Source organism: Artemia sp. Qi Xiang Cuo, chromosome 4 (assembly GCF_049724085.1).
Source record: "Artemia sp. Qi Xiang Cuo chromosome 4, ASM4972408v1, whole genome shotgun sequence".
NCBI classification, from domain to species: domain Eukaryota; kingdom Metazoa; phylum Arthropoda; class Branchiopoda; order Anostraca; family Artemiidae; genus Artemia; species Artemia sp. Qi Xiang Cuo.
Window position 1 is genome coordinate 41,376,784 of NC_142797.1, and position 13,550 is coordinate 41,390,333.

The following is a 13,550-nucleotide window of genomic DNA, read 5'->3' on the forward strand; positions in this document are numbered from 1 at the left end:
TAGCTGTGTTGGCCTCAGTCGGCTGGGTACTGCGGTGAGTTGTTAGTAGTAGTAGTAGTAGTAATAAATATCAGGAGTCGTTTGGACTTACTTTGTATTGTTTATTTGCCTTCCCCAGCCTACAGCAACTTTTATGTCTTTTATTGGCTATACTTTGGCTTCCGTTTAATGGCACTATGAAGTCACGGCAGCATGAAAATCAGTTATATTTTCCTTTTTGCCTCTCAATTAGTCTAATTTTTTATTTTGGTTTATTGTTGTTTTAGGTGGTATATTAAGACAATGTTTGCGTTTAGTTTGTACTTGTTCCGTCCGAAATTGCTTAGAGGCCAGAGAAAGACAAGGCGGTCTTGGTTTGGCCAATCCCAGTAATGATCCCCGAACGCTGCACATTATTTCCCTTATTCGAAGTGTGCAAACCTCTGTCAGGAATCCGTCCGAAACCGTAAGTATTTTCTTTTCTTTATCCAGTATTTGATAATAACGTTGCCTCATTTTAGCAAACTTTATCTTAAGCTATACCTAAGTTGCTAGGTTCAGTTGCTATAGTGATAATGAAGGTAATGTTTTTTTTTTTATAAGGTTTTTTTTACCTTTGGATTTGAAACTTTTAGCATATCAGTCAATGTCTAGTTTGTTATGATTTTATTAATTTCATAATAGTTCTATAAAAATGTATGAGCCTTTAGGGTTGAAAAGAAGGTATTTAGTCCTTAAGGGAAAAGCAAGCAGCTTGCAACCAAAAAGAATTAATTTCTTCTTAAATTATGTAACAATTTAAATTGACTTCCATTTGAAATTTAGAAAACCCCCCTTTTGATCCCCATCCAAAGTCGTATCCAGGGGTTGCAGGGTTTGAACCCCCCCCCCCCATGGGATTTTTCCTTGACTCACGAAAATGTAATAAAAAATGCATATAAACAAATTTTTGATGCGTTTTTTATTTTGTTTACCCCCCCCCCCCCAATAAAAAAAAAATGATGTGCCCTTGTCCCCACCCCACCCTTCATAGATTGGACGGTTGAAGAATTTTATCTCATAAAACTTTGTCTTACATACATTTTGTTTTAGCTCAAATTCATCTAGGTTTTGGCTTCTAAAGTTTCCCTTTTTTTATTTTTAAGTTTCATTTTTCCAAATTCAACGCTATTTTGTTTCAATTTGTCAATACTACGGACTTTTCAATGAAGCATATTAAAAAAAGTTTGGACAAAGCTTTTCATGTCATAGATTCCGATTGTGATACATTTTATGGGAATTGTTGTTCGAAATTCGGATTGCTTTTGTTTTTTTGTGTGTGATTTTGTTTTTTTTCTGCTACAGCTAGTAAACATCTCCTTTGAAAGTTTTTTGCATTGTCAAGATAAATGTATACAAAAATAAACACCCTGTGTTTTTCCATAGGAGCAAGTAAGGAGCAACAGTAAAACTTAAAACGAACAGAACTTATTACGTATATGCGGGCGTTTGCCCCCCCCCCCCCCTCAACACCTTGCTTTTCAAGCTACAGTTTTTTGGCACTTTAAAAAAAGTTACTTATTGTTCTAATTAAACGATCTTTGTGTTTTAGGAATTGTTTTTAAAGAATTGGGACAAAATTTAAACTTTAGCGCAAAGAGCGTGATGTTGAAGAGGAGGCAACCCCCCTCATATGCGTAATAATTTATGTTTGTTTTAAGTTTTAATGTTGCTCCTTACTTTCAGTTGAAAAAATTTTTATTTTTTATTTATGATCGTTTTTTAAATAACGCCAGGATACCTGGCTCCACCTCCACAGAAAAATACCCCTCCCCATAGAAATATCCCCTGGACAATTCAATCCTGGCGAAGATTTACCCCAAACAATTACCCTTAACATCTCCATGCGTAAAATTAAATCGGTGTAGAGAAAGTAAGAGATATACAGAAATTTCGTATATGAATTCTCGCAAATTCACCCAGCGTAAAATTTCTTCTGAAAATTTGACCCCGTGGAAACTATCCTCTCCATTGAAAATTCTCCCAGCAGGAAATTCGTCCTCTCGTCCCCACCCGGAAAATGTATGCATACTTCCCAATAACAAATAAAACAAAGGGCAATTTTTATAACTTAAAACCCTTTCTTCAAGGGTTGTTGGGGGTAATTTTATCTCCAAAGGCATAGTTATAGGGCCTTTCCATTATGCTTAACAAACAATTTATTTCTAAATTTCTATCAGATAGTTTTGGGAAAAAGGTGGTGTTGAAGCGGATCTAGTTGTACACAATTTTTTTTGCTTACTTGAAAATGGGCCCTAGGACTATTCATTTCTATGCAAATGAGCCCTGTCCCGGCTTTCTAGGCCCACCCCTGGGTGAGCCTAGATCATCCCTATCAAGATCACCCCGATCACCCCTGGGAAAAAAACAACAAAAAAAACAAATAAACACGCCTCCTTGATTTATCTCCTGATAAAAATTACAGAATTGCACATTTTTGTAGATAGAAGCTGCTAACATCTACAGTAGGGTTTCGTGATAAGCTGAATCTGGCGGTGTTATTTTTGTTAACACTCTAAAACTTCTAGCCGGCCTTTTCCCCTTTTTCCGAAAATCAGGACAAAGTGTCTCAGGCATTTAACTTTTTATGGGTAAGACTAAACTTAATGAAAATAATATATGTGGAATCAGCATAATAAGCCAATTCTTTTGATACTTCTATTGGTATCAAAATTCTGTTTTTTTTTTAGAGTTTTGGTTACTATTGAGCCAGGTCACAGTAAGTAAGTTACACCCAAAAAAATATACACAAAAAGAACCAATTGCCCTCAACTATACTGGATTGTTTCAACTGAAGTGCAAGAGTAATGCAGCAGACTTCGTGAAAGACTTTAACAATGCGTTAAAGCACAAAGAATTACTCTTAAACTGATCAGATGATGTATATAGTTCTTTAGCTCTGCTGGAAAGGGCTCGGGAGATTTTCTATCTAGATCTAAGGATTTCTTTTAAGAAGATAAGGGGTGTATTGCCTGTAATCTTAAGCTTGAATGTCGAATATTTTATTCAGTATCTATCTTTACTTTATTTAGGATTTCTATTAGTTTTTATCAAACAGTTCGTGGTAACAAACTGTAAGTAAGGAGCGACCCGGCTCAATAGTAACCGAAACTCTAAAAAACGGAATTTTGATACTAATAGATACATCAGAAGAATCAGATTTTTATACTGATTTCAAATATATAAGTTTCATCAAGTCTTACCCATCAAAAGTTACGCACCTGAGAAAATTTGCCTTATTTTCAAAAAAGGGGGAAACAACCCATAAGAGTTGTAGAACTCTTATGAAACTCATACCATCTGGTACAACGAATCCGAGAATCCTACTATAGAAATTTCTAGTTTCCAGCTACAAAAATGTAGAATTTTGTATTTTTTGCCAGAAGAAATATCACGGATGCGTGTTTATTTGTTTTTTTTTTCAGGGGTGATTGTATCGAGCCAGTAGTCATAGAATATCGTGAAAGGGCTGATTGGAACGGAAATTAAAACTTCTAGTGCCCTTTTTAAGTGACCAAAAAAACTTGAGGACAACGTGGCCCCCTCCCACGCTCATTTTTTCCCCGAAGTCACCCAATCAAAATTTTGAGATAGCCATTTTGTTCAGCATAGTGGAAAATATAATTAATATGTCTTTGAGGATGACTTAATCCCCCACAGTTCCCGGTGGAATGGCTGCAAATTATGAACTTCGCCCATTGTTTACATATAGTATTGGTTATTGGGAAGTATACAGGTGTTTTCAGGAGGAATTTTTTTCTAGTGGGGGTTGGGGTCAGAGTAGGGGTTGCGAGGGAGAATCTTTCCATGGAGGATATTTCCTTGGGGAAGGAACATTTCCATGAAGGGGGTGCCAGATTTTTCCAACTGAAAATAAGGAGCAACATTAAAACTTATAACGAACAGAAATTACTACGTATATGAGAGGGTTCGCCCCCTAGTCAATACCTCGCTCTTTACGCTAAAGTTTTTTAGTACTTTCAAAAGAGCTATCTATTCTAATAAACCGGTCTTTATGATCCGAACAAAATTCGAACTTTAGTGTAAAGAGCGAGGTATTGACTAGGGAGCGAACGCCCTAATATACGTAATAAAAACATACGAATATTGAAATTCGTTACGTAAGTTAATTCGTAAGTTACGTTAGAACAAAATTTCGAGAAAGCCAATTAGCCAAAAAAAGGAAAATTAAAATGGGAATTTCGTTTTAATTATTCATGGACGGTGAGCCAAAATCAAAGCTGCATTAATTCAAAAACGTTCAGAAATTAACTTAAAAAAAACAAGTTTTTTTTAACTGAAAGTAAGGAGCGACATAAAAACTTAAAACGAACAGAAATTATTCCGTATATGAAAGGGGCTGTCCCCTCCTCAACGCCTCGCTCTTTACGCTAAAGTTTGACTCTGTCTCGAAACTTTTATTTTTTTAAACAATAAAAAACTTAAGTGTAAAGAGCGAGGCGTTTTTTTGGTTAATTAGACGTAAACGCCATGTATTTTCCATCTGCCGTCACCTTCAGAACTTATTGGGTAAGGTAATTTTATTGTTAAAAAGGGCTTATAATCACTCTTATCCCTCCCCTCCCCCTGGAATACATATAAATAATGTTGTATAGGCCAGATTGTATTTTGCCACTTGTCTGTTAAAAAATACAATCCTGTTTTGTGAAAAAAAAACGAAAAATTGACACTGAAAGTGGAAATGGATTTTAGAACTTATGTCCTGCAAACTATCTGGCTAAATTTCAGGAATACCTGAAATTTGATGATATTATATGGTATGTCAACATAAATTATGATACTACATGGAGCCCAAAATTGATATTTTAACTTACATGTGTTTGCCAACAACCATCATCTAGAGCTGATAGGCACGGTATTGGCTTTATTAGGATAGTGTGTAATTTGTTTTTCAAATTTTGTCTGGAAGACAAAGCAACTGTGTTAAATAACAATACAGTTTGTTTAACTTGTTCCCATTTTTAGATACACAGTGATGCCTTGCTTCAGTCTCCCGTCCGTGATCCAGATAGTCTTTTACAGGAAATGGATGCTAATCGTCTTCGTGCTGTAATATATAGAGATGTGGTAGGATTCCTTGTCGTTCTATATATCTAATATATAAACACTACTAAATTATAGCATTTTTGCTCTAGGCCTACTGTTACATCCAGATAACATAGGCTATTATACGAAGCGTGCTATGTCGAATGGTATTTTTTATTCCTTTTTGAAAAAGTTTTTCTAGTAGTTCCTTGTTTTTTTAATTGCTATTGACCTTTTGAGTTTTCTACCGACTCGCTTCTTTTTTCGTGTGTGTATTATTTGGGGATGGAATCTACTTTGGGGGTTATTGGCTAAAAAAAGAAAAAAGTATGATGTTTGTATATCAAACAGTTCGTGGTAACGAACTGTAATAGTAAGAGCGACTCGTCTCAATAGTAACCGAAACTCTAAAAAACAAAAATTTAATATCAATACATACATCAAAAGAATCTGATTTTTGTGCTGATTTTAAATATTTCAAATTTCATCAAGTTTAGTCTTCTCATCAAAAGTTATGACCTGAGAAAATTTACCCTATTTCCGAAAAAAAGAGAAAACACCCCCTAAAAGTCACAGAATCTTAATGAAAATCACACCATCAGTTTCAGCGTTTTAAAAAACCTTACAGCATATTTTTTAAGCTCCTATGAGCAAAAACGTAGAATTTGTATTGTTGCCAGAAGAAAGATCGCAGCTGTGTGTTTATCTGATTTTGTTTTTTTCCCCAGGTATGATCGTATCGACCCAGTGGTCCTAGAATGTCGCAAGAGGGCTATTTTGAACGGAAATTAAAAGTAATAGTGCATAAAAAAATAGAATCACTTTTTACAATAATACTAGAATAGATTATAAAGCAATTATGATCATAAAGCAATTATGAGTCTAGTGGTTTACGATAGTTGGGTTTCAACCGACCGGCTCGGGTTTGAATCCCGGTGTGGGTCGTTCCTTACTATAACTTTTGTAACATCAGGAGTCATCGGATTCATCGGATCATCAGATATACCTGAAACCTAGTAAAGAACAAACCACGGCACATATTAACTAAAAGTTAAGATAAAACAAACATCTTTTGAGAATTATATAACAAAAAATCTGATCGGTGAATTGAAACAACAGTAATTTCTGAAAATTTTAAATAAAATAATTTTATTTCATGGATCGCTAAAAGTTATTATGTAAACAGCAAAAATACTTATGGTGTCTGAGCAATTATTTAGATTTTTTTCATTTAAACTAGAAAAATACCTGAAAATTTTAAAATTAGTTTTAATTTTTTATAGGTTCTTGATACAGGATACGTCGTTTTATGGGTAATATAAGCGGCCGTAATATGGAATCTCATTTCACTCTGAGTAATCGTAAATTAAGGGATATTATACATCTATTAGACAATGGAGCCGATCCAAATGCAAGAGGTAAATTTATGAAAAAAACAGCCTTACATACCTATGCTGGGAGAGGGAATGTGTACATTTGTCAACTACTAATTGCTAAGGGTGCCAATATAGACTCCTTTGATTTACACAATAGAACTCCGTTATGGTACGCTGTGAGAAGTAATCAATTAGACGTCACTAGATATCTATTAGAGAATTGAGCCAACCCAAATACAAAGTGTAAATATGAGCAAGAAATAGTCCTACATGTTGCTGCTAGGAAAGGGAATTTGCACATTTGTCGACTACTAGTTGACAACAATGCCACTATAGATGCCTTTAATTCACACAAGAGAACTCCGTTATGGTACGCTGTGAAAAGTAATCAATCGGACGTCGCTAGATATCTATTAGAGAATGGAGCCGCTATAGATGCCTTTGATTCACACAATAGAACTCCGTTATGGTACGCTGTGAGAAGTAATCAATTAGACGTCGCTAGGTATCTATTAGAGAATGGAGCCAACCCAAATACAAAGGATAAACATGAGCAGAAAACAGTCTTACATATAGCTGCTAGGAATGGTAATGTGGGCATTTGTCAACTACTAGTTTCAAAGGGAGCCGATATAAATTGTTTGACTTCAAATAACGAGACAGCTTTGATGATATCTTTAAAGAAAATCCTTTTATCTGGAAATTATCGTCAATGTGACTTAGTCACAGAAATTACGTCACAATGTGATTTAGTAGAATACCTTTTGAAATATAAAGCAGTTTATAAATCCAAATTAAAAAAAGATGTCAAAGATAAATATATTGAAATATTCATGCAAGTAGTAGCTTCTAAACAAACAATTTTTCAAAAATTCGCTCCAACTAAATGGTATCCGACAATACATAAACTTGCCTTTAACGGCTCATTTAAATCAACTTGTCGGGATGCAATTTGGAAAAATATAGGTAATGCAGAAGTAAGTACCATTATTAATGGGCTAAATATACCAGAATGTTTGAGAGAGTACCTAATTTACACGGAGGAATTGAGATATTTTTCCCGAGACCTAAGTGAGCATAATTTACATGTTTTTACGTATTGTGAATCTTCAAGTTAAAGGAACCAAAAAATTCTTAAAAATTTCACCTAGATTTATATCTTAGTCTGTAAAGAGTGATTAAATTTTTTTATTATTTGAACTAAGCATTAATAAAGTTTTACGATTAAAATAATTTATCCTTCAGGCACGCTGTTCCACTTCCGTTTCTAACAGAGGAAGTAAAATACCTGGGAAGCCACCCCAGGTATTTTTGACCTGGGAAACCACCATAAATCACTATCAGTCAATAAAAGGAAGTTGTCATGAATAAGCAAAGCCAAACTCAAAATGAGCAAGAACTACGGTAGCCTACCACAAAGACAAATTAGGCTAAGCTGTTTTTGCATCTAAAGCCCTAAACATAATTTGTACTTGAATTTTAACGACACTTATTGTTTACTAAGGTTCATGCGTCGGTGCTGCAGTGTGTTTCTACACCTGGGTTCAATCCCTTCGTCATGTATTACGAAGCTGAGGTCAAACCATAGTTTGTACTTTACTAAACAAGATAAATTTTAAATTGTTTCTCTTTTACAATTTTAGTAGATCCAAAACTGCTAACTTTCAAGAATAGATTTTGGGTTATATGTAATAACCCGGGTAATAGTAATAGTCCGGGTTATATGTAATAGTCCGAGTTAAAAAATATATACTATCTTTATATGTGAGTAATAATTGTGTGTTTCAGTTCACAAAAACGGCTCAATATTTTTTCGGGAAAATTGGTACCCTGGGATATTCTTGCATAAAAAGATATCAATAGGTCAGAAATCTGGAAAATTCGTTAAGAGTCTTAATTTTGAAAAAAACTGTAATGATCAAATATCTCTAAACAGATCGCAGCATGATAAGGCACTAAATTGTCTAAAGAACAAAAACTGGTAATTGAAAAAATATTGTAAGTGCTTTAATAAGTGAATACAACAATTCAAAAACATTAAAATAGGAAACCAAAAGTTTTTACAAATGGCCATTTAGTAAAATTGCAATGACGTCAATGACAGTTGTCACACTTAAGTGAAAAAATTGAAGATTTTCATGTATGGAGAAGTTTATATGAACTTGCTTAAAGAGAAAAAAACTAGCCATTAAAAAATATTTGCATATAGGCTATTTTGACAAGGGATTACAACAATTCAAAAACCTTAAAAAAGCCAACCAAAAGTTTTTACAAATGAAGTCATGTAGTAAAATTGCAATGACGTCAATGACAATTGTCACACTTATGTGGAAAAATTGAAGATTGTCATGGATGGAGAAATTTATATGAACTTGCTAAAAGAGAAAAAAACAAGTCATTGAAAAAATATTTGCATATAGGCTATTTTGACAAGGGAATACAACAATTCAAAAACCTTAAAAAAGCAAACTAAAAGTTTTTACAAATGAAGTCATATAGTAAAATTGCAATGACGTCAATGACAATTGTCACACTTATGTGGAAAAATTGAAGATTTTCATGTATGGAGAAGTTTATATGAACTTGCTTAAAGAGAAAAAACTAGTCATTGAAAAAATATTTGCATATAGGCTATTTTGACAAGGGACTACAACAATTCAAAAACCATAAAAAACAAAAGGTTTGAAGCTTATTAGAAATCGATGTTAGAAATTGGACTTGCGGTAATAATCAAATATCTTTGAATAGCCCCAGTACGAAAAGACATTAAATTGTGTAAAGAAAAAAACTGGTAATTGCAAAAATATTTTTAAATATTTAACAAGGGATTACAACAATTCAAAAACCTTAAAAAAGAAAACCAAACGTTTGAAGCTTAGTAGAAATAAAAACGATCTAGATAGGTCAGAAGTTTCAAGGGATCACGTCTACGTACTTTTGTAATAAAAAAAAAGTTTAAAATAAAATCAACATTTTTACGAAGAACTTTTACCAATATAAAAAGCATGTAACATAGTTATGTAAAATGCAGTAATATTTGGGGCTTTTTCTACAAAAAATCTGATTTGTCAACTGAAACTAGAATAATTCCTGAAAACTTTAAATAAAATAATTTTATTTAACTGCAAATTGCAAAAATATTTACGGTGTCTTAGCAATAATAAATTGTAAAATCCAGTTTATCAATGCTCTGAATAATTAATACATACAGAAACGGTAATTTATTTTTGATTTCTAGGGTAAACTGTAGATTTCGGTCATATGTATTAAGGTGATCTAGAAAACCCCTAAGTTCATTTTCCCCGTAATTTCAGAGCGATATTACATCATCCATGCAACGCCCCCAATAGATATGTTTTAAAAAAATATGAATTTAAGGCCCAACTTTCATGGTGCTCTACATAAATATTCGCTAATAACCCGGATAGAGGTGCACCCATGGGGAAGGCTTTTATTTGTTGATAAAAATAATTTGGTGACTTAAATAAGGATTTGGGGGAATATTCACTTAATGCCTTATGTACAAATTTAATTAAAAATGATTTAACTAATTATATTAAAAAACCAGTAAACAATTCATTCCACTCAACCTGTTATGGATAGACCTTCTAGGCTGGCTGCCAAAAAGGCAAGATTAGCTTTAAGAACTTGTTTGTAAATGGTTTTTTATTCAATTTGAATGAATTGTCTTTTTTCACTTAACTTTGATGTACCAGTCCTGGTTGAACTTCCTTGAAGTAATGATGCTAGGGCTGTTTTGAAAATATTTTAGTCGTAAAGATTGTATTTTAATGTGAGCTCTTTTATGTTCATTTTTTCTACGTTTGTTTGCTGAGGACGGCCCTTGGATATAGGGTCGAAATATTCATTTAAAGTTGTGTTCCACTGTCTTATATAAAAAAATATCCCTATTGTTCTACTTGTTGCTTATGATTACAGACAGGAAAAGGAATACGGCTTTTTCTTCTTAGGAATAGTAAGAGACGATCCTCAAAGAATCAGGCAGCTAACTAAGTCCAATATATACAATGGTTCGTTCTTGTAATGATCGTCTTTTAATATAAATCATTCTTTACTGTAAACTTTCAATGTGAACGATTGCTTTTTTATTTCTAAGAAATAAGAAATATTTCATCAATCCTACCATAAATGCAAAAAAAAAATGCTTCCTTTCTTATCCTGATTAATATTAGGACATCTGAAGATTTCCAGATGAAATGAGGTTTAAAAACTGGATAGTGAAGAAGCCAGCAATAAAAAACATTTCAAAGATCTTGAGTTACACAGTATCTGGTATTGTTAACCATTGTTAATTTTGATGCATAGTTAGAGAAATCAAACTTCAAATTCAAAATGAATGCACCCATAGGTAATTTATATATTTTGAATTGTTACCACAGAAGGTTTCGATCTTTAATCCTTTATTTTAGACGGAGAGTCCATTACCGCTCCACCGTAGTAACTGTTAGTAAATGATGCATTACTTAACCCATGATTATTATGGAGCCATGGCAAAATTCAAGAAAGGGAGAATCTATAACAATATGTCAGGCTAGAGTAACAAGTCTTCCATACAATTATTTTTATTATGCTCCTCAGTCTGAATTATAAGGACATAGAAACTTTGAAGGGATTTCATTTTACCAAAAACTGAAAGCTCTTCTTCATTTTTCAGGGTTTGAAAGTGACACAGAGAAAACCATCCCTCCCTCCAAATCGTTTCTACCCTTTACAATTTTGTATATCCATAACATCAGAGCAGATTTTTTACACAGCCATTGCAATCGAAATTTATCAAAAAACTCCATAATATAGGGCTCCAGGGGATGGGTATGAATCCCAAAGGCTAGAAAGAAGCACCCTACATTGTTCAAATGCTCCTCATAGACCACAAGTTGGTAGAAAGGGAGGTCATGCTGCACCTTTTACGATGCATCCGGGTTGCAGCAGTAGCTAGCAACCTAGTAAGAGACGATCACGCCCCAGCAACCTAGGAAGAGACGATCACGCCCCATAGTAAAAACTAAAGTAACCCATAACTCCTGAAAAAAGATTCAGATCAAAACAAGAAGTACACTATTATAACCGCCTTTTCCAAAACTTCTATATAGCAAACTCACCGTCCTTTGGCTTGAATAACAAAGAAAATATATTGGCTTGAAAATCAAGAAAATTGACTTTAACCATGATATTCTCCACAAACGGCATTTTTTTTTCTTTCCGCTGTTTTTTCTCCTCAGCTCGCTGGGCACTGGAAAATCATAGAGAGCTGTATAATAGATTATTTAAAAGGAAATTGCTACATCTAGTGCCTTTTGTAATTAAAAATAAAATAGTTTTTAAAGTAGAATCAGTTTTGTCCAAAAACTGAATTGTTGATGTATTTTCATACTGCAGTCTTTTCAATGATATTTGAATTTTGAAGCAATCAAACAGTTCATGGTAATGAACTCTATAGTAATTATAGCTACTTGTCTCAATAGTAACCGAAATGCTAAAGAACGAAATTTTGATACCAATAGATACATCAAAGCAAACAGTTCTTGATAACGAACTGTATGTTGTATAGTAAGAGCGACTCGTCTCAATAGTAACTTGCTACATCTAGTTCCTTCTGTAATTAAAGATAAAACATTTTTTTAATAGTTCCAGGTTGCAGCGGTAGCTCGCAACCTAATTAAAAGACGATTAGTCGAATAACAGACCATTGCATATATTGGACTTAGTTAGCTGCTCGATTCCTTGAAAAAAAAAATCTTATTTGTCAACTGAAACTAGAATAATTCCTGAAAATTTAAAAAAGAATAATATTATTAAGCTGCAAAATGCAAAAATATTTATGGTGTCTGAAGAATAATTTCCATTTTTTAATTCAAACTAGAAAAACAAACTGAAAATTTTATAACTAGTTTGGTTTTCCTTTTGCTTCAATTGACTCGCTACGCCATTTTTTCACGCCATTGATTTTATATCATCTTAGTTCAAACGTTTTTGGCTGAACCCGTAAAGTATGTATCTTTATATTGTTGTCCTATATTTCCAATGAGAAATATTCAAAAAAAAATTATTTAGTTTTTAGTTCAGAATCGCTAAAGTTATTATGTAAACCGCAAAAATATTTATTATGTCTAACCAATAATACTAATTTTTTAATTCAAACTAGAACAATACCTGACAATTTTTTAATTAGTTTTGTTTTTTGTCTCCTGGAACCAAAATTTTCTTTTTTTTTGGCTTAATCTCTAAAGTTATTATGTAAACTGCAAAAATATTTATGATGTCTAACCAATAATACTAATTTCTCAATTTAAACTACAAAAATACATGCAAAATTTAAAATTAGTTTTGCTTTTTATCTCTTGGAACCAAATTTTTTTTCATCTCATTATATTAAAGAACGAGCTATAGCCTATAATAATTGAACTACAAAGCACGCCATTAGACTAATCAATCAATCAATCAATATTTATTACCCACCACTAACAAAAAGTAGTACAAGTGGAGTACATAATAATAAAAAAGAAAAACAAAAAACAAAAAAAAACTCAACAAACACTAGCAATTAAATTAAACTACGAAAAGAACTGTAAAAGAAGGATGGATCTAGTTAATTATAGATCGGAATTATGTTAAATCGGTATCAAGGCAGTAGAGATGAGATGGCTGAATAAAACAGTTCGTGGTAACGAACTGTATAGTAAGAGTGACTCGTCTCAATAGTAACCGAAACTCTAAAAAACGGAATTTTGATACCAATAGGTACATCAAAAGAATTGAATTTTTATTTTGAGTTCAAATATTTAAGTTTCATCAAGTTTAGTCGTACTTATCAAAAGTTACGAGCCTGGGAAAATTTGCCCTATTTTCGAAAAACGGGGAAAATACCCCTCAAAAGTCATAGAATCTTAATCGAAATTACACCATCAGTTTCAGTTTATCAGAGAACCTTGTTGTAGAGGTTTCAAGCTCTTATCTGCAAAAATGTGGAATTTGGTATTTTTTGCCAGAAGAAAGATCACAGATGCGTGTTTATTTGCCTTTTTTTACCAGGGGTGATCGTATCGACCCAGTGGTCCTAGAATGTCGCGAGAGCGCTCAATTAAAAGGATG

At 33.1% G+C, this 13,550-nt stretch overlaps 1 protein-coding gene across 1 annotated transcript in view; it reads left to right on the top strand.

Annotated features, from left to right (window-relative positions):
• The window catches only part of rg (A kinase anchor protein rugose), a 334,338-nt gene that overhangs the window by 258,680 nt on the left and 62,108 nt on the right, over positions 1-13,550 (top strand). Inside the window, exons 23-24 of the mRNA XM_089088303.1 lie at positions 267-445; positions 5,005-5,106. Of these exons, the coding sequence (XP_088944429.1) occupies positions 267-445; positions 5,005-5,106 (281 nt within the window). The remainder of the gene's footprint in view (positions 1-266; positions 446-5,004; positions 5,107-13,550) is intronic.